The sequence below is a fragment of the Crassostrea angulata genome, chromosome 4 (assembly GCF_025612915.1).
Source record: "Crassostrea angulata isolate pt1a10 chromosome 4, ASM2561291v2, whole genome shotgun sequence".
NCBI classification, from domain to species: domain Eukaryota; kingdom Metazoa; phylum Mollusca; class Bivalvia; order Ostreida; family Ostreidae; genus Magallana; species Magallana angulata.
In genome coordinates this window covers 21,703,462-21,725,189 of record NC_069114.1, presented here as the reverse complement: position 1 = coordinate 21,725,189, position 21,728 = coordinate 21,703,462, and the positions used below count along the sequence as shown (strand labels likewise).

At 32.9% G+C, this 21,728-nt stretch overlaps 2 protein-coding genes and 1 long non-coding RNA gene across 5 annotated transcripts; 2 read left to right on the top strand and 1 right to left on the bottom strand.

The window, feature by feature from the left end:
• Positions 1-1,219: 1,219 nt before the first annotated feature.
• On the bottom strand, positions 1,220-9,784 carry LOC128179268 (methionine--tRNA ligase, mitochondrial-like). The gene is made up of 12 exons (XM_052846648.1): positions 9,626-9,784; positions 7,705-7,820; positions 7,169-7,240; positions 6,957-7,043; positions 6,631-6,759; positions 6,425-6,530; positions 6,068-6,195; positions 4,907-5,016; positions 4,155-4,254; positions 3,452-3,563; positions 2,443-2,634; positions 1,220-1,743 (listed from the first exon to the last, which is right to left on the bottom strand). Exons 1-12 carry the CDS (start codon positions 9,750-9,752, stop codon positions 1,385-1,387), a joined length of 1,638 nt encoding a protein of 545 aa, XP_052702608.1. The 5' UTR covers positions 9,753-9,784; the 3' UTR covers positions 1,220-1,384.
• Positions 9,785-11,019: 1,235 nt separating this feature from the next.
• On the top strand, positions 11,020-13,327 carry LOC128182563 (uncharacterized). Its single transcript, XM_052851278.1, has 4 exons — positions 11,020-11,176; positions 12,091-12,208; positions 12,515-12,590; positions 13,081-13,327. Exons 1-4 carry the CDS (start codon positions 11,037-11,039, stop codon positions 13,089-13,091), a joined length of 345 nt encoding a protein of 114 aa, XP_052707238.1. The 5' UTR covers positions 11,020-11,036; the 3' UTR covers positions 13,092-13,327.
• A 2,947-nt stretch (positions 13,328-16,274) lies between these two features.
• On the top strand, positions 16,275-20,364 carry LOC128182564 (uncharacterized). Of its 3 annotated transcripts, none has more exons than XR_008243434.1 (4): positions 16,275-16,826; positions 19,127-19,244; positions 19,758-19,833; positions 20,158-20,364. It is a non-coding gene; the product is annotated as an uncharacterized LOC128182564 (long non-coding RNA). The 3 variants fall into 3 exon arrangements; XR_008243435.1 differs by lacking the exon at positions 16,275-16,826 and adding an exon at positions 17,901-18,378; XR_008243433.1 differs by lacking the exon at positions 16,275-16,826 and adding an exon at positions 18,399-18,648.
• The last annotated feature ends 1,364 nt before the right edge of the window (positions 20,365-21,728 follow it).

The following is a 21,728-nucleotide window of genomic DNA, read 5'->3' as shown; positions in this document are numbered from 1 at the left end:
TTCAAGGAAAAACGAAATGTACTTAGATCAGTCGACTTTTTTGGAATTTTGATTTTGTTGACGAGAGGTTTGATGAAAAACAAACTTTTCATCGTCTGTGTCTGTCAGTGGAAATATGAAATGGTCGTTTCAAGACACAAAGCATGCATGGTTCAAACTGGAAATCATCGATTACAATTAAGTTTTGATAAGATATAGGCAGGGACGTATTGATACACAGATATATTCCAAAGGTGCTTGGGGACAGGACCCCTCCCCATATTTATACCCACGGGGTAGTAGACTCTCCTAATGATAAATATTCTTTTAATGCGTGTAAACAACTTGTGCCTTTCCCAATATCTGAAAATTAACGACAAATAATCGATTTATACATGTAAAACATATATTACTACATGTAGCTATGCTGGTCTATTAGTCTCTGTTCATTTCCAAATCTTTGGAAAAAAGAGATATACAATCTAATTAAAATTAGATGTTAGATACGCTCGCTTACTCGCTGTACACAAGTGTGCAGCGAGTAAGCGAGCGGATCTAACACATAGTTTTAATCAGATCGGGGGATCTATTGTGTATATGACATAAAAAAAATTCTATCAAAAGGAGAGTAAACTGGAGAAGTGGGGGATCCTGTTCGCAAGAATCTCATATATATATATATATATATATATATATATATATATATATATATATATATATATATATATATATATATATATATATATATATATATATATATATATATATCTTTCTCTGATATATCGATATATATAGCTAACAAACACCTCAAGTTTGAGCGAGTTATTCTGGTCTTACGTTGCACGGCGGCCCCCTGTCCAATTGTTTATCACTTTTCACATTTTTACATCTGCTCTGAAACTACTTAGGTTATATAAACCAAACTTGGCATAAAGCATCCCAGGGTAAAGAGAAATTTACATTTTTAAATCAAAGGGCAACGCCCTTATTGAATTCGAATGAAGGATAATTTAATCAATTACAAATGATAAGATTTTCTCAAGGAAATAATATGAAAACCGCTATTTAAAAAAATCATTAAAATTGGGATATCAACATTAAATTTGTTTAAAAAAACCCTTTGCAAACTCGCGGCGTTTTGTCGACTTATGACTTATCAGCACTCGTGATAGTTCGTAGCTCTAAATTGTGACAGTATGACCGGGATGTTAGATGGGCAAAGAATCCCAAAGGTAATAAATAGCATTCATTATTAAAACCAGAATATCATTTATTTTCCATCAAAATCAAGTTGACACAGAGACATACTGTGGTACAGATATACCCTATCATCAAGCTCAGCTGAATCTTGTCTATCAAACACCAATGAATTCATGACTTCACAAAAGAAACATTCTCTGAACATCTACTTAATTCTGTCCATGATGTGGTTTTTCTGAACTTTGAGGCGATGGTCTTGATCCCGATGACTTTGTCTCCTTTCCTTACAATGTCTAAACAGTCTGTCATCCTCACTAACTCCAAGTCTATCTAACACTTGAGCTGCTATATCTGGTATCAGTGGTTGTAAAAGAATGGAACACACACGTAATGTTTCCATGGTAACATGCAGTAAACAGTTTAAATGTTTGTCATTGGCTGGTTCCTTGCACATGTGCCATGGTTCATGGTCGTTGAACAGTTTATTACTCCATCTGATGTATTCAAAGATGGCTTCACTTGCTTTGTAACACAGCAGCCCTTGGTAATGAGTGGTGCAGGTTTCTATAACAAACCACAATGTACACGGATCACTACTAGATAAAGACTGATTTCTCACTTCACAGGATTCGTGGCCAGAATCTACCAGTATTGACTCTTTATTGTAATGTAGCAATAAAATACATGCATATAAAACGTGATATATAAAAAATTGATTTCTAGTATGTTAACATGAGCATTGAAGATGTACATGTATGTATATTTTTATTTCTTCCATTAATATAAATGTTTGCCATTCTTAAAAATAACATATAAATGTTTGCCATTCTTAAAATTAACACAACTTGTAAAAAATGTAAAAATCATTTTCTTGTTGATACATATGTTGTACATACTGTATGTGCATGGCGGCAAAACTTTTGTTTCAATCAGATTTTTTCCATTTCAAAATAAATATGAACAAGACTACAGTTTTAGCATTTTATCACCTCATTTTGAGTAAAACATGATACATTCAATCAGAAATCTATGTGTATTAAACACGGCAAGAGCATTGTTTACCTAGCAAAGAATTTTTAACTAATTGCATGTACATGTACTTTAAAACCCACATTCAAATTTTGATTGATTGTTGGAAATAATATCTAAGCATTGTAACTGAAAAACTTTCATTGCAAACTGTGGTCATGTAACTTACTTTTCATGTTATTTTTACATCGGGCTTTTACTTTAAGTACAAAATATTTGGAGATCATACTCTACCTGTTAGAGTAGGTAAATTATTGAACATGTCCCTTTCCTCTTCTGTGAAGAAGGTCTGAAAGTCACCTTCATCAAATGATGGAAAAATTGCCTGTTTGTTTATAGACTTAGAGGAGGACCTGGACAGTAGGTTGAGGTAGGTGTTCACAATCTCAGCATTTATCAACTCCTTGGCAACCTCATCATTATAATCTACAAGTTGATATACAAAAGGTGTACAAATAATTTTTCAGTGGAGCCCAAATACATGCATGGGTTTTAAAAAAATCATACATAATAATATTTACACATGCAAAAGTATATGGGTATTTTTTAATCATACTGTAGATTCCGAATTTATTGCGAGAAAATAATTTCTGCGTAAAATCGTGAGAAGCAACCCTTGCGGATTTTAAAATTCATTTTATTTTTCAGACAGTTTTTAACCTTTAAAAAAATTATAACAAAAAAACTGGTGCTTGTGATTTTATATTCTCGTGATTTGATACATAACAGCAAAATCGCAAATTAAGTACTCGCTTAAAATAAGGAATTTACAGTATTTCATATTGGTTTGCTGCTTTGTAGCTGAATTAGTGATACATGTGTTACATTAAAGTTTGAAAATCTAACTGTTATTGATCGTTTTATTTTATGAGCTCTAAGAATTTTTAAACTTTATATAATACATGGCCAAACTGTTAATGCTCAAAATGCATAACATACAACAGACATACATAATTACAGTGTAATAATTCTTAAATGTGTTTTGCTTTTAATGCCAGGGTTGTCTCTAAAAATTAAAGTAGAAGGAGGAAATAAAAAAGTAGCAGGGGGTCTGGGGGTCTAGCTTATAGTTACATTGTGTTTGAAACGCAATAATAGCCGGGTTATTAAGGCAATATAGGCGGGGGAATTCCCCGCCCCCCGGTTCTTAGAGACAACCCTGTAATGCAGTAAAACATAGTGATTTTCATTCTTAATATATAAATTCAAAGTGCAATAGTGCTTCACTGCTGGTAAAACGTACTACAATTTGTGAAGGTATTCCCAGATTTCAGGAGGAAGTATCGGAACCCAGACTCTGTCAGTTTATTCATCCGCTCCTGAGGATCCACCACATTGCCCCTACTTTTGGACATCTGTATAATGAAAGACAGAATATGAAAACTTTCTAATGATTAAAAAATGATTAGATATTTTTAATGCTCTATTATAATTCATGTATCATAACTTTAGACTTTAATCAACTATTACTTCAAATGAATTAGTAATTTGAAATAAAATATTATTTTAGAATAAAAATTCTCTATACTTCTTGCTTTCATTTATCTCCGCATTTCAAGAATATGGACGTAAGAAACCAAGTATTACAGGCTATGTTTGGAGTGGACAGATAATTTTTACTTTCCGAAATAAAACTTTAATGTTATCATAAACTATATGAAGGGTGTAGCATTAATGTAAAAACTAGAATTTTTTATGTCGCACATAGCACCGCCTAGCAAAACTTGTCATTGCTTATTTTTCTTTTTCTAAAAAAATAAATCAAGTATGGATTTGGTTTATTTGGTATTATATGATAAAGTGTCTTGACTCTTGGAACAAAACGTGGTTTTATAAAAAAAAAATTGTAATGAACAGATTTTAAGTTTTGCTTTCTGCATGTTCTGTCTAAATAATTGTAGGACAACCCTTGTATGTTATGTACAATATAAAGAATATGTAATCACCTTATAACCATCCACTGTCCAATGGGCATGGCAGACAATCTGTTTGGGTAAATCTAAACCTGCAGCTATCAAAAATGCAGGCCAGAACACAGCATGGAATCTGAAAAATTTAATATAAAGTGTTTATTAAAAATCATATCACCAGTATAAATATTGATTCCTGAAGCATGTACATGTAAATGTGTAACACATAAAGTTACCTCGTTTCCAATTTCAGGTGTCTGGAGTGGGATGATTTTTTACATATGAACATGATGTGGATTACATGTGCATGTATTAAAATTTATAAAAAAAAAAGAAAGAAATGAAACCTGATAAATCTTCCAAGCTAAGATTGATACTGGCTCAATTATTTTTATAATGACTGTGCAAATATATCTGCATTGAATACTAGCAATCACACATAAATATATTGAAACAACATTTATCATAATGATAAAATTGAATACTTAATGGAATATACATTGTATTGAACATTATACTGTTAAAGTACTACATTTGGCTGTGTATTCTATTTAGCGCTTTTGGCAGAATGAGGCATCTGCTCAATCAAGCACATCACTAAATGCCATGAATAATGAATAAGAATAGTCACATTCCATAATACCCTAATTCAAACCCACACCAACTTGTTCAAAAACTAATTTCCGCCAAATATCGTACAGGCCAAATAAAATATGTTTAAAGTAATTAATTTAACTGTGTTTTTATACATGATTATCATTGACATGTACATATTTGGATATCCTTACTTGATGATGTCCTGCCCTACTATCTGAATGTCTGCCGGCCAATTCTGTAGGTCATCAGGAAATCCCGCCACTGTTAGGTAATTTATCAGGGCATCCAACCACACATAAATCTGCAAGATAATGGAAAAATATTTGGAAAGGTATCTACACTGTACAACAAAGCAATATACATGTACAAACAAGCGAGTCCAAAACATTAATGGAGTGTATAAACACGGGATAAATTCGTTTTAATAAATATGTAATGGAATTGGTGTCGGTGACAGGATCTAGGTAAATGATAACAATTATAATGTTGTACATGAACAAGTGCATTGCATATAGAGCAATTTTCAAACCAATTTTTTGTTATACTCTGTCCTGAGTTTTTGCTTCAACCACTTTCCACTTGATATTTTGATAACCATAAATACCTTTGTGCTCAAACTATGTTCATCCACTTTTATAGAAAATGTCCAGATTATATGTTTCAAAACGCCCCCTCTACTGCTTTTGGTTTCAACACATATCCAAAAAAAGTCTACGGGGACTTTGCATTGCATCAGCCATGACATAGCCTTGATAATAACGTTGAAAAATTGTACGAGGTATTCTAGGTGAGTACCCAATGGAGAAAATATGTAAATATCTCCCATTATAAATCTCCATAAGAAATTTGTTTTCCTTCCTGTTAACTTTTTATGAGTGAAAATGATAATTTGTCAAAGAAGATATCTTGGATGTTTTTCCTTTTATCGAATACAACTGTATTTCTTTCACTGTCAGGTATGTGTGTAATTTTATTAAAAATCATCAAAAGATGATGGTAATAATAACTTGGGACAGACTATAGTGGTTAGTAAGCAGTTGCATATAATCAAGTAATTGCAAAACTCAGTGAGGGAAGAAAGAAATAGGAATACATGCTAAAACACAGGAATCATGAAAATTGCTACACAATTTGAACAAAAAACATGCTATTTTCCCAAACAATATTACAATTTCACAAAATCATAAATTCACTAGAAACAAAGAATCATGTAGAAAGATTTTACTGATTAAAATGAACGCAAAAAATTGAAAAAAGTAATTAATCAAAACCATGAAAAGTTTCTTAACTAAAATAAGGATAGATCCCTCTTTGAGTGTTCCCTGCCCTTGTACTAAAATATGGTTACCTACTGTTTGGGAGGAATCACCAGGAACGGGGATTCCCCAGGAGAGCCTGGATCTACTCCGGGATACCGATAAATCTTGTAAGTTTTTCAGAATCATTTCAGCTTGATTTCTTTTTTCTTTAGGATAGATAACTAATTAAAAAGGAAAAGTAGTCAATTTCAATATATATACATGTAACTGTATTATGTTAAAGCATGATAGAACTGAATGAACATGAACTATTGAATATGAAAAAAATGGACAAATGGAGTGGATGACATCTGAAAAAACCAGTAACAGAGTCAGGGGATACTACATATACTGATATAGTGACAAAACCTCTTGTGCTACATAATGTCACTAGTTGAGAAGTTAGAATACCTCCAGAATTTAGCCACTCCCTCAGCTGGGGTCCAAAGCTGGCTAGTCGGAACATGTAGTTTTCTTCAGCCATCCACACAACAGGCTGTCCACTGCTCACGGAGACCTGTCAACAAAAGCAAAGGGGCTGTCAATTACATCTAACTTTGTCACTTACTGTAAAGATTACAGACTCACCTTCTGAGTTCCTTTATTCACAGACTCACCTTTTGAGTTTCTCCAGACTCCAACTTCTGAACACACACCTCCTCCTCACTGAGGAACTCCTCGTCAGACACAGAATACCAGCCCTCATACTGCCCTTTGTAGATATGACCTTTCCTCACCAAAGTTTCCTACAAGCAGTTGCTATCTTAATAAGATTGATTAAAAGACAAATTAGGCATGGCAATTCCAATTGAAAGATCATATAATCAAAAGGATAATTTAATACATTGTACAAACTTCCAATCTAAGCAATTTTGAATACAAATAGGAAAATGGAAGTCCAAAACCAAAAGTGCCCTGTAGTCATAGGATTTCTAAAACTTACCCAAAAGTGTTGAACAGCTCTGATGTGCGTTTTATCTGTTGTTCTTATAAAGTGGTTATAGGACACACCAGCTCGATCAAACAGCGCCTGAAAAATAAAAACTACCGTAATACACAAAGAACAAACTTGATTCTACTTCATATATTAAATAGATAATGAACTTATAACAACAATCTCCAAAATGTTTTGAGTGAAAATGAACTTCTACATACCTTGAACTGAGAGGATATTTCATCACAATATAACTTTGGATTTTTATTATGCTTTGCTGCAGAAGCTTGAATCTAAAAACAACCATTAAGAACATTTGCTAACAGTATAATTCTCATTTAAAACAAAATTCTAAAAATTTTAAACTGATTAAGAAGATATGCTATATGTCACTTACACATATATTAAAAAATACCTTCAACCAATTTTCAACCAACTGTTTTTTAACAAAAGGCTAAACTTTTTTTAAAATAACTGATATCTGATAAGTAGTGATAATTTCCGGTCATAGTTTTATCCTTAAAACATCAATATCAAATAATATAAAAAACGTATTTTTTTCAATGGTCAGATGAAATCATAAAAACATAAATTGGAGGGAAAACTCTTGCATCAATGTACTACAATCAAGCTCTGGTGCTGTTTCCATCTAAATTTTCTATAGATGCCTCCATCCACAGCTAAAAACATATTTACCTGTTCGAGAATTTTTTTTACTTAAGATACTATGATTGGAACAGTCATCAATTTTCCAAACCTTCAATCCATGCTCATCAGTTCCAGTGGAGAGCACGACATCCTTTCCCTGAAGACGGTAGAACCGGGCGGTAGCATCAGCTAATAAGGCTGTGTAGAGATGACCAATGTGTGGCGCTAAATAAACAGAGGGAAAATGTATTATAAGCAGCAAGCAACTTGGCTTGGCAGATTTGTTAACAGAATTATTTATAAAATTAAAATCATGGAGGTAAACAATTCCTGATAAAACTAATTTTTCCTAGCCAAGGGTTTTCAATCCACTTCATTCCCAAAATGGGAAACAAAGTGGATAAAAAAAATACCCAAGGTTTTAGAAGATGTGCATGTCTTTAAACGTGCGTAGTAGATGGGCTATATGGACCATGGATATTGGCCTGGGTAGCTCAGTGGTAGATCTCCTAACAAGAGTTGCAGGAGTCCCGTGTTCAATTCCCGGTTCAGCCATATGTTTTCAATGTTTTATATGCTCATTCCTTCTTTCCTACTTCAGAAAATGTAATAGGAAAAGTAGGAATGAGCATATAATACATTAAAAACATATCACTGGACCGGAATCGAATCTTGGACCCCTACAGCTCTAGTCAGGAGCTCTACCACTGAGCTACCCAGGCCGATACCCACAGTCCATATAGCCCCAACTACTACACACCATATACATTGTATGTGCTAAAATTGAAAAACAAAAATGAACAAAACACTTAATTCTACTGGTGTTCTATTAAGTGATGCAAAATGACATTTAAATTTTTTGATACTTTTACATTCGTTACTCCAGACAGTGAACTACAGAACAATATCTCTACAATATTTCTTCTCAAAACAAGAAACTTTCCCTTCTTAGAATTAGAGGACGGATAAAAAAAAAAAAGTGCTTTAAGAGATAGACAAAAATTTCTCAACCATTAAATTTACTTTGAATTTACGAACAGCATTTGCCTAAATCATTCTAATTTGTAAAGTTTTAAAGTGTGGTGCTTCAACACCTTTTAAACTATCATGTTCAACATGTTCAACGGCATAGGTGCTTTAGGACAGGACCGACCCTCCACCCCCCCCCCCCCCCCCCCAATTTTTTAAAAATTAAATTATCCTTTTATGACATATTTCTAATCTACTTTATTCATTCATTGCCCAAATTCACCTAAAACAAACATTTTGAAAAAAATCAGACCCTCTGTGTATATAATACAAGAAGGTTGCTAACTTCGTCCATCTAGAAACAAGGGAAGTAAGGGTTTATCGCAAGGAAGATAACTCGTAACATTAATTTATTAATTTTCTTTTTTAATACAATTGTAATACACTCAGTATGAGTGCCTTCTTTTAGGTTTTCCAGTACCCAAGAAGATAAAAAAAAGTTTTCATTTCTTTGCGGCTTGATTAGAATTCATACTTCTAATGGATTGTACTTTTTTCGAGTTTGCCATGCATTTTCGTAAATCTCCTACATTTTCATTGTTCTCGTGTACACTCGCAACTTCTCTGTTTAAGAGCGGAGTTATCTTGCATCTTGTCGGTGAAAATTGCCCTAATTTACCCAATAAATGTATTTACACGGGCATGGCATGCAGATATTCAGTGAAGGGAATTATCGGCTACGACATGAGGTCACCGTTTTTACTGGTAGATGTAGTTTGATAGTACATTTCAACAAATATTCATCGGCAGTGCCACTCAGCGGGCAGACGAAGTAAGCAACCTTCTTGTATTATATATGTAGAGGGTCTGATATTTTAAAAATGTTTCTTTTAGGTAAATTTTGTGCAATGAATGTATAAATTAGATTAGAAATACGTCATAAAAGGATAATTTAATTTTTTCAAAAATGAATAAAGCCCTGGGGGTCTATATACTGGGGGGGGGGGGTGGGGGGGGGGGTCGATCCTGTCCTCAAGCGCCTGTGTTCAACTGTCCCTTACCAGCATTGACATAAAAGATCGGCGTCGTAATGAAAATTGACTTTGAGTTAGAACAGTAGGACTTGTATGTAAGACAGGGCCAATTCTTCCGCAACCACACCAGGTTGCATAATTTACCGAGACGCATTTATGGTAGTTTAGTTTGTTTATCGACGTTCACTCAAACTCAAAGACTACTACCTATGGGAGCAGACATCTTGGATATGATTTTAAGTCATTCCGATCCCGATGTAGATAAAAATACAAATTGTGAGAATGTAATAAAAATACCTTCAATTAGGTTACAACTAATTAGAATATGTATTTTATAATATTTGTAGATATATGAAGAATGTGTTTTTTCTATAGTGCAGAGAAATTTGTCTATGTTCTGATTATATCTTAGTGATTTGTGGTTAAAAGTGGATTAATTTTGATTTGTGATTTTGAAAAGTAGAGTAGATATATATATCATTATGGATTATTTGGCAGTTTTTAGTGTTTTTCCGCTGTATCGCTATCACTGTGTTAAATACTAAATCTGTTTCTTTATTTGCAAATGTGATGTCTTAAAGTTATTCTTGTTTCCAACTTATCTGTAGACGTCCAACAATTTAGTTAACATCCAGGTCTGTCTCTGTCCATTATTTTTTTTAAAACGGCGGTTTCTATCCATTATCTTTATAAATGGACACCTGTTTGGTTTTTTTTTTAATTAAGAAGTATTTTCAGAACAGCCAAAAAAGAACTTGCAATTAAAGGGTTATTCAGAATCAAAATATTTTTAAAATAATTAGGACGAATGAATTTAATTCCCAGGGCATATGAGCATATCACACCTGATTTACACGAACATAAACATCAAGTTAATTTCAATTTCTAGTACAGACCCTGTGAAAAATTAAAATGAGTGATCAACAGAAATCAGCAAGAGTTAGAGAGAGAGGACAACTTGATTTTCTGGAAGCAGTGGACTAACCAAACTAAACGCGTACGTACCGGAGGGTTCAAACTCATTTAATTCACATACTTGTACTTAGTGTAAAAGTTACCCAAAATATGCATTGAAACAAGCCCAACCCCCGAGCAAACAAACTTATCCCCTACCCCCACCCATGAACATATTGATATGGATATACGCATGCACTCGCCATATTATCATGATTTACAGAAAAATAATTAAGATCAAAGAAACTAACGTTGTTTCAAATCGTGCTCTTGTTTTATTACATGATTTACATGAACATTCAAAGCGTGCTCCCGCCAGCTTTTGTTGTTGTTGTTTTTTGCTATTTTTTCTTATTTACAAATAAAATATTTTTTTTTTTTTACAAATAAAATATTTCAAGATTTTTCGGACTTATTATTTCTGCAATCGGCTGGATCCACCCCCGCTTCTTTAATTTGTCGTGAAATTCCATGTACTTTTTCCATGAACAAAACTCAGTCACGTGATTGTCTTTGTCATTCGAACAGCACAGAGAACCACACTGTGGCACACAAAAGAAGCCTATGTCGTAGAGAAAACATCGACGGAGGGAAGAAGATAAGTTTGATAAGTTTGAAACTAAGGTAGGAATTGATTTTGGGTTGTCTTTTACTTGTAATGCAGAACGCACGAATGGGTGTATGTAATTTTTTAAGTAATAATCCCTTTGATAAGTTACATGTGATAATTAATATCCTTTTTAACGAAATTTGTATCCGAAATTGTTTAACCGGTATTGTAAATAACGGGGTGATATGGTACACCTAGGCAATCGACCTTGCTAGACGATGACGAGTCTGCACGAGAGATAAATCTGAAATGCATACTAAGGGGATGTGGTTTGTAAAGGCGTAAGCAATATTTGGCAGTTATTTGTGAAAAACAACATTTTGGGGGATTCTTATATCATATTTTGCCACATTTAAGAAAACATGAAAAATTTAAGTAATTTAACCATGTTCCCCAGCACTGCGAAATTGATCTTTGCCGCTCTATGATCGAGCATGTGCGAAAGACAGCAAACACTGTCGGTTACAGTACAATCTCTTCATTTAGCTGTATATAGTATAAGTTAGCTGTAGCTCTTAGATAATCCAAAGTATGTCGATGACCATCAAGAGGACTATATGGTCGATGCTAGATAATTTTTCAGCATCTAGACAAAATGACACTTTAGTGCAATGATAATTATCAACTTTAATTAACTGTTCTGTAAACAATGCATGTAAAGATTACTCATCAATTTGCGTCTCTTTAAGAGACCCTGCACTTAAAATTTTAAAAAGTTTGGGGGCAATTGATTTACGATCACACAGTTGTACTTCTTGGATGAAATATAAAGAAGGTCAGCTATAGTAAGCAAAATATAACTGATTGGTACATGTAAAAATTCAGCACATTGTAAAGAAATCATACTTATCCACGCATCAGTGCACACAAGGTGGTGGACAGTTAACCAAACATGGGAATATAATGTTGTTATTTTTAATTCTTTCAGTACCTATATAAGGACCACTATCTTCCATGATGTCAGCCACCCACCACACAAATACTACCACGGTAGTCATGGCCGCTCCCCAACCCACGGTAGTGGTCCAGCAACCCAAGAGGGAAAGGTCAGATTGATTGTTAGAAATTTTGTCTTGTTATACTAAAAATGAGTAAAAAGCTCGACATCTGTTATATTAATAATAAATATACAGTACGTATTTCATACATTTTAGTGCAATATCTTTTGTAATATGCAATTCTAGTAGTCTGATATTACAAAGCAATGTCAAAAGCAAATACCCATGCTATGTGAACATCTGATTGAAAAAAAACTTAATTCATATAATCATTTATCCATCTGACAATCGTATGCAGTAACAAATTATGGAAGCTACATATAACATAATTCATATGTTCTATTTGTTTTGTAGGTTTGCGGACAAAATTTTGCTGAACCTCATAATCTCGTTTTTCTTCCCTTTCTGGCTCTTTGTGTGGTGCTGCATGGTAAGTAGTACTGAAATATGTCAAAGTAGTATACACTTGGACTTATATAATGAAGACACTAAGGGGAGTTTATAAGGTTACGACAGCTGATCAGTTTCAGTTGCAAAAAATTTAGAATTATTTTTTTTATAGTATCAATGAAAAATATTTTTATGTAATATAAAGTAGATGTATGTAGAAAAAAAAACTCTACATCTTTTCGATTCTTTTAAAAATTGTGATTTTCATGTTAGTTTTAAAACGTTAAATACACAAGTTTTATTTTATTTGCAATTTCTGTATTGACTGTCATTGATTTCACTTTTGAAATATCATCATAAAATGTAATTTTCATGTTAGTAAATATTTTCAGTTTTAAAAGAAAAATCCATGTTATGTTGCCATGGTATTACATGGTATACCTGCTATATACCTCGTGGTTGTATATAATTATGTTAAATTTTAATAGACCATGTTATAAAGTGTGCTAATGTACTTCTATTCTTTGCAGTGTATTTGTGAAAAGTGACACAGCGCAAAGGATCCTCTGGCGATCATTTCTGTGCAAGGATCATGTTCACAAAATGTTGAGACGTGACTTTTCATCCGTAGACTCCATAAATATAATTTATGTGTCCTTGCCTTTATTACTGCGTATACACTGTTATTCAGGATACATGCCTTTGTATATACTTTTGTATATTTATGTTCCGCAATCAAGCATAAGATAGTTAAATTAAATGCATAATACAACAGTTTACTCATGTTGCCATCGTTTAGTTCCATTAACTCACCTCGGACCAAGGCTTGTCCAACCGACAAGTACCAGGAGTAATATACGCTTTCAAGACATATTTATTTTATTTGTTTAAAACTGCGCAAGGTTAATATGTCAGTGCAATGTTTGACAGAAAAGTGCAGCACATCAAGTAAGCATTTCTGCAAATAAGCTAACTTTTTTGCTCTATAATTTTAAAATGTAGGATAAAGGGTTTTTTTATGGATAATGTAAAGAGATTTGATTGTCACGACACACCAATGGCGCCGCATTTGAAACCTTGTAAGAAACGGTCACACAAGTCTATACGTGTATTGCACGTATTCAAATGACAACAATTACTTTATAAGCGGTTTTTTTGTAAATTTTCCCTCCCTAATCATTAATAAATGTGCACTTAGTCTAAATTTTGTTATTGTAAAAACTTAAATTAGTATTGTATTGTTTATTGGCTAAATTCAAATGAATTATAAGCTGTTGAAACATATGTACATAATTATAAATATATAATGCTACACTCTATCCAATCAAAATCAAACAGTTCGCTATTGACGTTAAACAATATTCTAAAAAAATATTATTCATACATGTACATTCATAGGAGGAGAGACCCTATAAATCAATAAATCAAATGATTATAATAATGATAATAATGATAATAATAGTAATATTAATAATAATAGTGATAGTAATAATACATCAGTTGGATGTACTAGTTATCCGACATCCCGTTTTTTACCTGCCTCACGCAGAAACATTGCGAGATGGCACAATTGTTTGCGATTATGAATGGCAAGGAGTTGAACTAACTTAAACATTGAAGGACGAGACCAGTAATATTTTTTTAAATACAATACCCGTAGACTTTTATAAAATGGACAGATAAGTATGAAATGGAATTCATCCTCGACTTCACCTAAATTACAATATTTACAGATACGCATCGATCTGACAGTTCCATTATAACGGCCTTGCTCTACCAAAAGCATATGCGATGACAGTCTATATTTTGTTAAAAGGACAACAAGGTTTTCCGGAATATTTTTACTCAAATAAAATTGTAACGAAAAAGTGTCAGGCAGATACTTGTACAATAAACATTTAGAGGATGACTCGAAAAATGCGTCTCTTTCCTGAATAAAAAAATCAGACAACCTCTGCTTTACAATTTTTAAGAAGTAAATATTAATAAATTAGTATTATTGTTATCATTACTAACTATTCAGATATTATCACATCAGGAAAGATATTTATGTAATTTATACAAAAATTTACAAATTTATATATAAGATTCCTCTTCCTCCTAATAAGTTGAACAATGTAACCTGGAGTGTATTCGTGCGATCGTATTATGAAGAGAACAAATGGGAATCCAGTTATAGCTCTGAAACTGAGTATCATTGGTCACTTTGTAGACACTGGATGTATAAACTAATTACTTCCTGTGGTATTATCACATCGGAAAAGATATAAACTACGTTATTTCTACGAAAATTTTCTAAATTTTAGAGTTCCCCGTCCTAAGAAAATTACCTTTCAATATTGAAATTGGATAACATTTTAATTAACTAAGTGACAATTTACAACGTGCTTCGCAAATCTAGACGATTTTGTATACCTTGTGTGTATTACATGTATCTCCATGATATGTTTTAACCCGGGGTAGCTATAATTTGTCCCAATTATGAGATAGCAATAAAAGAAGAGAAATTTTAAAAAAGAAATTCATGAACTTGTAGACAACAATATGCATGTATTTTTCAAAATCATGAGTTCATTCTATAAACCCGCCACAGTTAATGATTACCTTTAAAGCATTTATTGGCATTGAATGTAGGTACATATTCCAGTCTTTGTCTGTGATAACACTAAGAATCGATTTTTGTACTTTACAGTCCAATAAATTCAAATGACGTATTGTTGGGGCGCAAGCGTGTTTGCATACTTAATATTGTAATTTTAATCGTACAACTGATTAAAATTATGTAACATATAAGTAATAAGGAATCATTCTTTGAATATTATAAGGTGATAATTTCATGAGATATCATAAAGCCTTCGGGCTTTATTGGATTTGATCACGACCCGACCGAAATTATCACCTCATAATACTCAAAGAATGATTCCTTATTCCTTCAAAACTCTCTAAAACTGTGAACATTCACTACAGAAATCCGTATATATGTACATGTATAATACCTAACTCATAGCATGGTGTACAAAACTAGTATGAATATTTATTTCATTAAATTAATCAGGGTAAAAAAGACTGGAGTAAAATGTTAGAACCTTGGACTTTTGGTTGGACGTAGCTATCTATTTCTTGCGTCAAAACAAGTTAGAAATGACGTGGTTTCAAGCGAAATATGCACCGATTTCGTAGTTTTGCCTCAAAAGCCAGACAAATCTTGTTGATTTCAAAGAGCAGTGGCTGAGTGGCCAGCAATGAAATAGACAGGCCTACGTCACATTGCTGTTTGACACAACTACCCAAAGTCCAAGCTCTTGTTAAAATGGTTCTATGTTACAAGTCAAAGGTAAACAATCCTCTATGTTGTGCTAGGTGGATAAGATAGAAAAAAGTCTGCTATATGTAGACTGAAAATTTTAAACATTGTCTAGTCTTGTTCATTTACCTCTTGCATCACTGAGGACTTCTATTTTCATTGTACATGTTTTGCTCTTCCCAGTTTTGTTCTTGTGATAATTTCATCAAGTTTCCTAATCTGCTTTGTCTTCAAACCACACTGTACCAGCTTTTTCTAGACTAGACTTGATTTCTGTCCGTTGGCTGGTAATTTTAAAAACATCAGAGAAATTTGACTGTCCTTCTTGAGAAACGTACTCTAGGAGAGCTTAAAAACATTTAGCAAGGGTTAAACAAAAAGTTATCGGATTGAATTTAAGAAAACGACATCGGTGAAGCTAATCTTAATTATCCAACATATCTTACACATTCATACTTTTTTTATTCATTTATAAATATTCCAGTTTTTCATTGATGATAAAATAAAAACACTGCAAAACAAAGTTGTAGACCTCCGCACGTTCTATAAAATGAGGCAAAATTATGCACGCTATCACTCTGTTTGCATATGTACATGTACTTTCATTCCTTTCAAATCTCCTGCTATGTAACTTGTTCAAATGTGCATTACATTGCATCTTAATCCTCGGCATAAGACGAAGTGAAACTGAAAAAGCTCAATTTCTGAGTCAAGATGCACAATGCGTTTCTTTGAAGCGGTTGAGTCAACCAATCGAAAGCTTGCCTGGCATGCATAACTCAGCCAATCAATCAAGGAGTAATGCACAAGTTCGAATTCTGTATAGTAAAAATTAATTGGTGTAAAATTACTTAAAATTTGCTTTTGTGCTTTCATTTAGAACAGTTATGCGGTTAGGTCGCTTGTTAAGAGTGCATGGCATCATATTTTAATCCTCAGAGGAAGAAATCTCAGAATTGGAACTCATTTAAGGTAAGAAAACTAAGTGTAACTGCATTTCTTTACAGTTTTGATGTCAATTATTTGCTTTTTCGCTTTAATATTATTTTTGAGTTTTGAGATTCAATTTACTTAGTCTAGTCATTGTCCATAAGAATCTATGGCCATCATTTTGAGATAGATTATCGATAGATAGGTTATTATTAATTGATTTCGTGTAAAACACGTAACTGAGAAGATCATGAAATTATACAGGAGTGTTAAAAACATCATGTTACAAATCAAACTATACACAGCAATTAATGTGTAAATCTATTTATTTTGAAGGATTGTATAATAGGAGGAATGTTACACTGTAATTTAAAGATGTACCTAATGAAGGGGATACCTTCATTAACTCAATTGTTCAAAGAGACAGTTGAAAAAATTCCCACAAAATTCTTTTCAATATATACTAGTAAGTTATATCAAGAAAACAGCATTTCGCCACCAGACTTGTAGACTTAAGGAAACAAAAGCAAGGACAATGAGTAATGGCTATCATTCGACTTGGTCTGGAGCATCAGTGTTTCGTTTAATTATACCTCAACCCCTTAGTATATGAATTTACCTCTCACGTGTATGCAAAAGTGTTTTAGCTCCAGATACTCCAAATGGCCTTGTTTTGAAGTTCCTCAAAACGTGTTTGTCAGTTGTTTACTTAAACAATAAAATGCTTTCCTTGGTGATTCACTCGGGATATGAAGGTAGCGACATTGCAGAAAAAATACATTCCCGCGTTAGCGGGTTATATAAAATTTTTGCTGCAATGATCACTACCTTCATTGTATTGTTTATATTTACATCTTTCTTTTAACGAATTGATCTGATTTGAACATATTTTATTGCATTATATATATATATAGAGAGAGAGAGAGAGAGAGAGAGAGAGAGAGAGGGGGGGGAGAGATTACAATGGAATTGGGCACAAGTTATAAAAACTTAATTCGCCCTCTCCCTGCATATTGAACAACAAATACAATATTATTGCAAATACGTCTCAATTTGTACTTATACAATAATAGATTACATCAGTACGTAGATATTTGATAAATGTTATCTATGTTATCTAATATTAGTATTTCATGCATGCAAGGATGAACGAGATAAATAAATAAAAATAAGCAAACTAATTAATAAATTGATTCTAAAAAGTTAGTAAAATTCACTAAATTACTGTTAATGTACACAAGTGAAAGAGCCAAATCGTCTCCTGTGAGACATCGTCATGATTAATTCCACCGTCGGTGACCCACGTGTGATTCACATCGATTCTCTCCATCATCACCCGTGTTCGTGCAGTCCGTGATTTTTCTTAAGTCGCTTTAGGCTTCGACCAATCGATAAACATGGCGTGTCAATTTCAGTCCTGTCATTTTCTTGTTAGTTTCAGCCGCTGTAGATTTCGACCAATCGATAAACAAGCGTGTAGATTTCAATATGGCTGTTTCTATAGAGCTATGAAATAACTATAAGTTTCCGTAAGAAATAGAGGAAATTATACTTGGTATATGTATATATAGCAAAATGAGTTGACAATCTAAACGTAAGTATACATTACTATAGTATTGTTCTCAAAATGGCCGGGTCGGGGATGGGTGGAGACTGGGAAGTACAGAAAACCATGACAGAGCGAAAGAATGAGCAATGAAAATTCTGAAGATTATATCATGTTAAGGTGGTATGGGAAACTTCAATGTTGTGACGTATTGTTTATCGCAATAAACAATAAAATGAAGTGTAATTCTATAAGTAGTTTCTTCCCCAACATTGTCAACAGTGTAGCGCAGTTGGTTAGAGGATTGACTACGAATCTGTAAGTCATGAGTTTGAATCCCACTGGGTTTTGGGGGTTTTTTTTTGGTTTTTTTTGTTTTTTTTTGTGTTGTTTTTTTTTTGGTGCTTTTTTTTACAATTCTTACTTTTCCGACTATTTTCAAAAGCTATATTTTTGGTTAAATATTGTAAAATTTGAAAACTCTAAACTGGTGAAAGTATTTCAATAATAATGTACTTTAATCCACATTAAAATTGACATATGTCCCTTACCACCTTAAAATTTATTTTCTGAAAGACATGAGTAAAGATTATATTTCATAATACTACTATTTGTCTGTCCTAACAGAAATATACTGAATAATCACCTATGTATAAATGACAGTAAACGATGCAAATGGCATTGCACCCGAGCAGGAGGCAGTCATGTAAATGTTTGTAAAGATGAAGTTATAGTTTTTATTTAATTATTGTGTTTAAACATCTTTCAAATCATCATCTTGTTTGAATTCTTTCAGTACCTATATAAGGACCACTATCTTCCACGATGTCTGCCACCCACACCACAAATACCACCACGGTAGTCATGGCCGCTCCCCAACCCACGGTAGTGGTCCAGCAACCCAAGAAGAAAAGGTCAGACTTTTCCTTATCATTCTAAAAGTGAATAAAAGCTTCTATTTTTGATATGAAAAAAAATAGTCAATGTACATTTAAGTTGTAAGAGCGTTTGTATTACGCATACAATGTCATGTAACTGATAAATAATTTTGGTGCTCTTTTTTATTTCAAGTGAATTTTAAGAGGAATGTGCATTTTTGTTTGTAAAATCTTTACATTAATTATATTCCTTATGGTATAACGTTATGTAATTGGTATTACATTCTTATATTAGACGCTTCAATTCTAAGGAGACATATAACAACTACTTGTAAACCAGTTAAGGAAGAATTAATGTTTCCTTATATCAGTTCTCAAGGATTACAATCTGCAACGAGGATGTTTCTGTGACTCCAATGTTGTTTGTAGACTTCATGCAGTTTGGCACTGAATACTGAGTACATGTATATCAGCAAAATACTGTGGTTAAGTACAATAAAATTGATATGCTACATATAACCAGTGTTTTGTTTGTTTGTTTGTTTGTAGGTGTGCTGACAAAATCTTGCTGAACCTCTTAATCTCGCTTATTTTCCCTTTCTGGCTCTTTGTGTGGTGCTGCATGGTAAGTAAAACTTGGAATATGTCATAAGTACAAGAATAGGGAACCACTATAATGCATGGAAGTTGGTCTCGTCAGACTGCGCCTTGAATTCTTTATGTTTGTATGGCCGCTCCCCCAGCAGTGACACGAAACTTCCAGACCATTGTCATTTTTAAAAAGAAAATAACACTTATTTAAAAAAACGATTTCCTTTGATAATCTTTTATTTTCTTTGATGTAATTGTGGATGCCACTTGAGGCTGCAATAGTTATAAGGATTGTTTTTTTCTTCTTTTCTTTATCCTGTTATAAAATCTGCTTATGATGTGTTTCTATTTCTTCCAGTGTATTTGTGAAAAATGACACAGACAGAAAGGGTTTCTCTGGCGATCATTTCTGGCCAAGGATTATGCTCGTGAATTGTAGAAACGTGAACTGTTGTTCATAAACTCTATACCTGTGTCCTTAACCATATATTTATTTTATTTGTATATCAATGCTCAGTATTCATGTACATAAAAAGAATTGTAATAAATAGGTGATCTACCAGTATTACCAGTTATTCTTTTAAATATGATACAAGACAAAGACTAAGGGTTGTCAAATCTACATACTAGTAAGTCTACTACTGTAAATTCCTAATTAAAAGTGAGGAATCAATATTTGCGTAAAATCGCGAGAGTCACATCTCGCGGATTTAAAAATCTCGTTTTTATTTTGGATGCATGTAAACTATAATAGATAATGAAAAAACTTCGGCGTTCGCTATTTGATGAAAAATAGATATATCGCGGAATTTAGTACTCTCTTAAAAAAAAGGAATCTACAGCTATATTAAGAAACGTGCATGTAATAAGCAAGCAAGGATATATAAAAAAAAAATTGGCAAGTAAATAATCATTTATTCCTTTGGCAACATTTCAACATCTTTTTTTTTTCAATAAAAGTATTCCCAATATACAAAATAGAAAAACGAACGTGACGTAATTTAACGATGAAGACCCATAATTAACGCCACATGTACATTATATTCTACAACAGCAAAAAAAAATTGAATATGTTTTCCTTTTCTAAGTAGATAAGGAAAATCGAAACAATTTGCTATCAAAGAACATGTATCTTGAAATTGTCGAACCACGCCGGTCTTTTTAGCAATACTTCACCCCATTCAGGGTCGCTTGTGTCTATAGAAAAATATCTTGATAACTTATTTTATAATATATTGAACACTTATACACTGAAGTACAATTTAGACTCACGGTTTTTATAGTATCAATAACAAATTAATTGGCTCATATAAAAAATTCATTTAAAATGTTTGGTGTTTTTTTTTTTGGTCCCACATTTCGAGGAAAACAACACCATTTCGCGTCTGTTTCTGATTTATATGATTATATACATGTAATACCATTAAAGACCCTCCATTTATATGATAATTGTAAAAGTCTTCCTAGCTACTTATCTTTTTTTCTGAATATATGTCATATACTAGTATCTAAGAAATAAAAAGTAAGCTAAAAAGTTCACAGGGATATGAACTTTGTTGGTCACGTGATCAAATTCTCTGATGATATTTAGATACGGTAAAGCTACCATAATATTGTCATGTACAGTGGGTTGCCTTAGTATTGTTGTTGCAGTGCAAAGAAAACTTTGCCTGTGATGGATTACAATGTACATATATGTTTCACAAAGATGTGCAAAACCAATAGAGTTGCATGCACTATTTCAATTCCAGTATAAAGTGTTTTTAGTGAACATCCTACATTTTTATACTGAAACAAATAAATACTGATTCTGCCTCTAAACTAGTTTGTAAAGCAGAGTAAAGTGATATGTTTCGACAAAAAGGTTTATCTTGCAGTGGATGAACGTCATGTATGTGCATCTGCAATGAAGTTGGCGTCTTTGCTTAC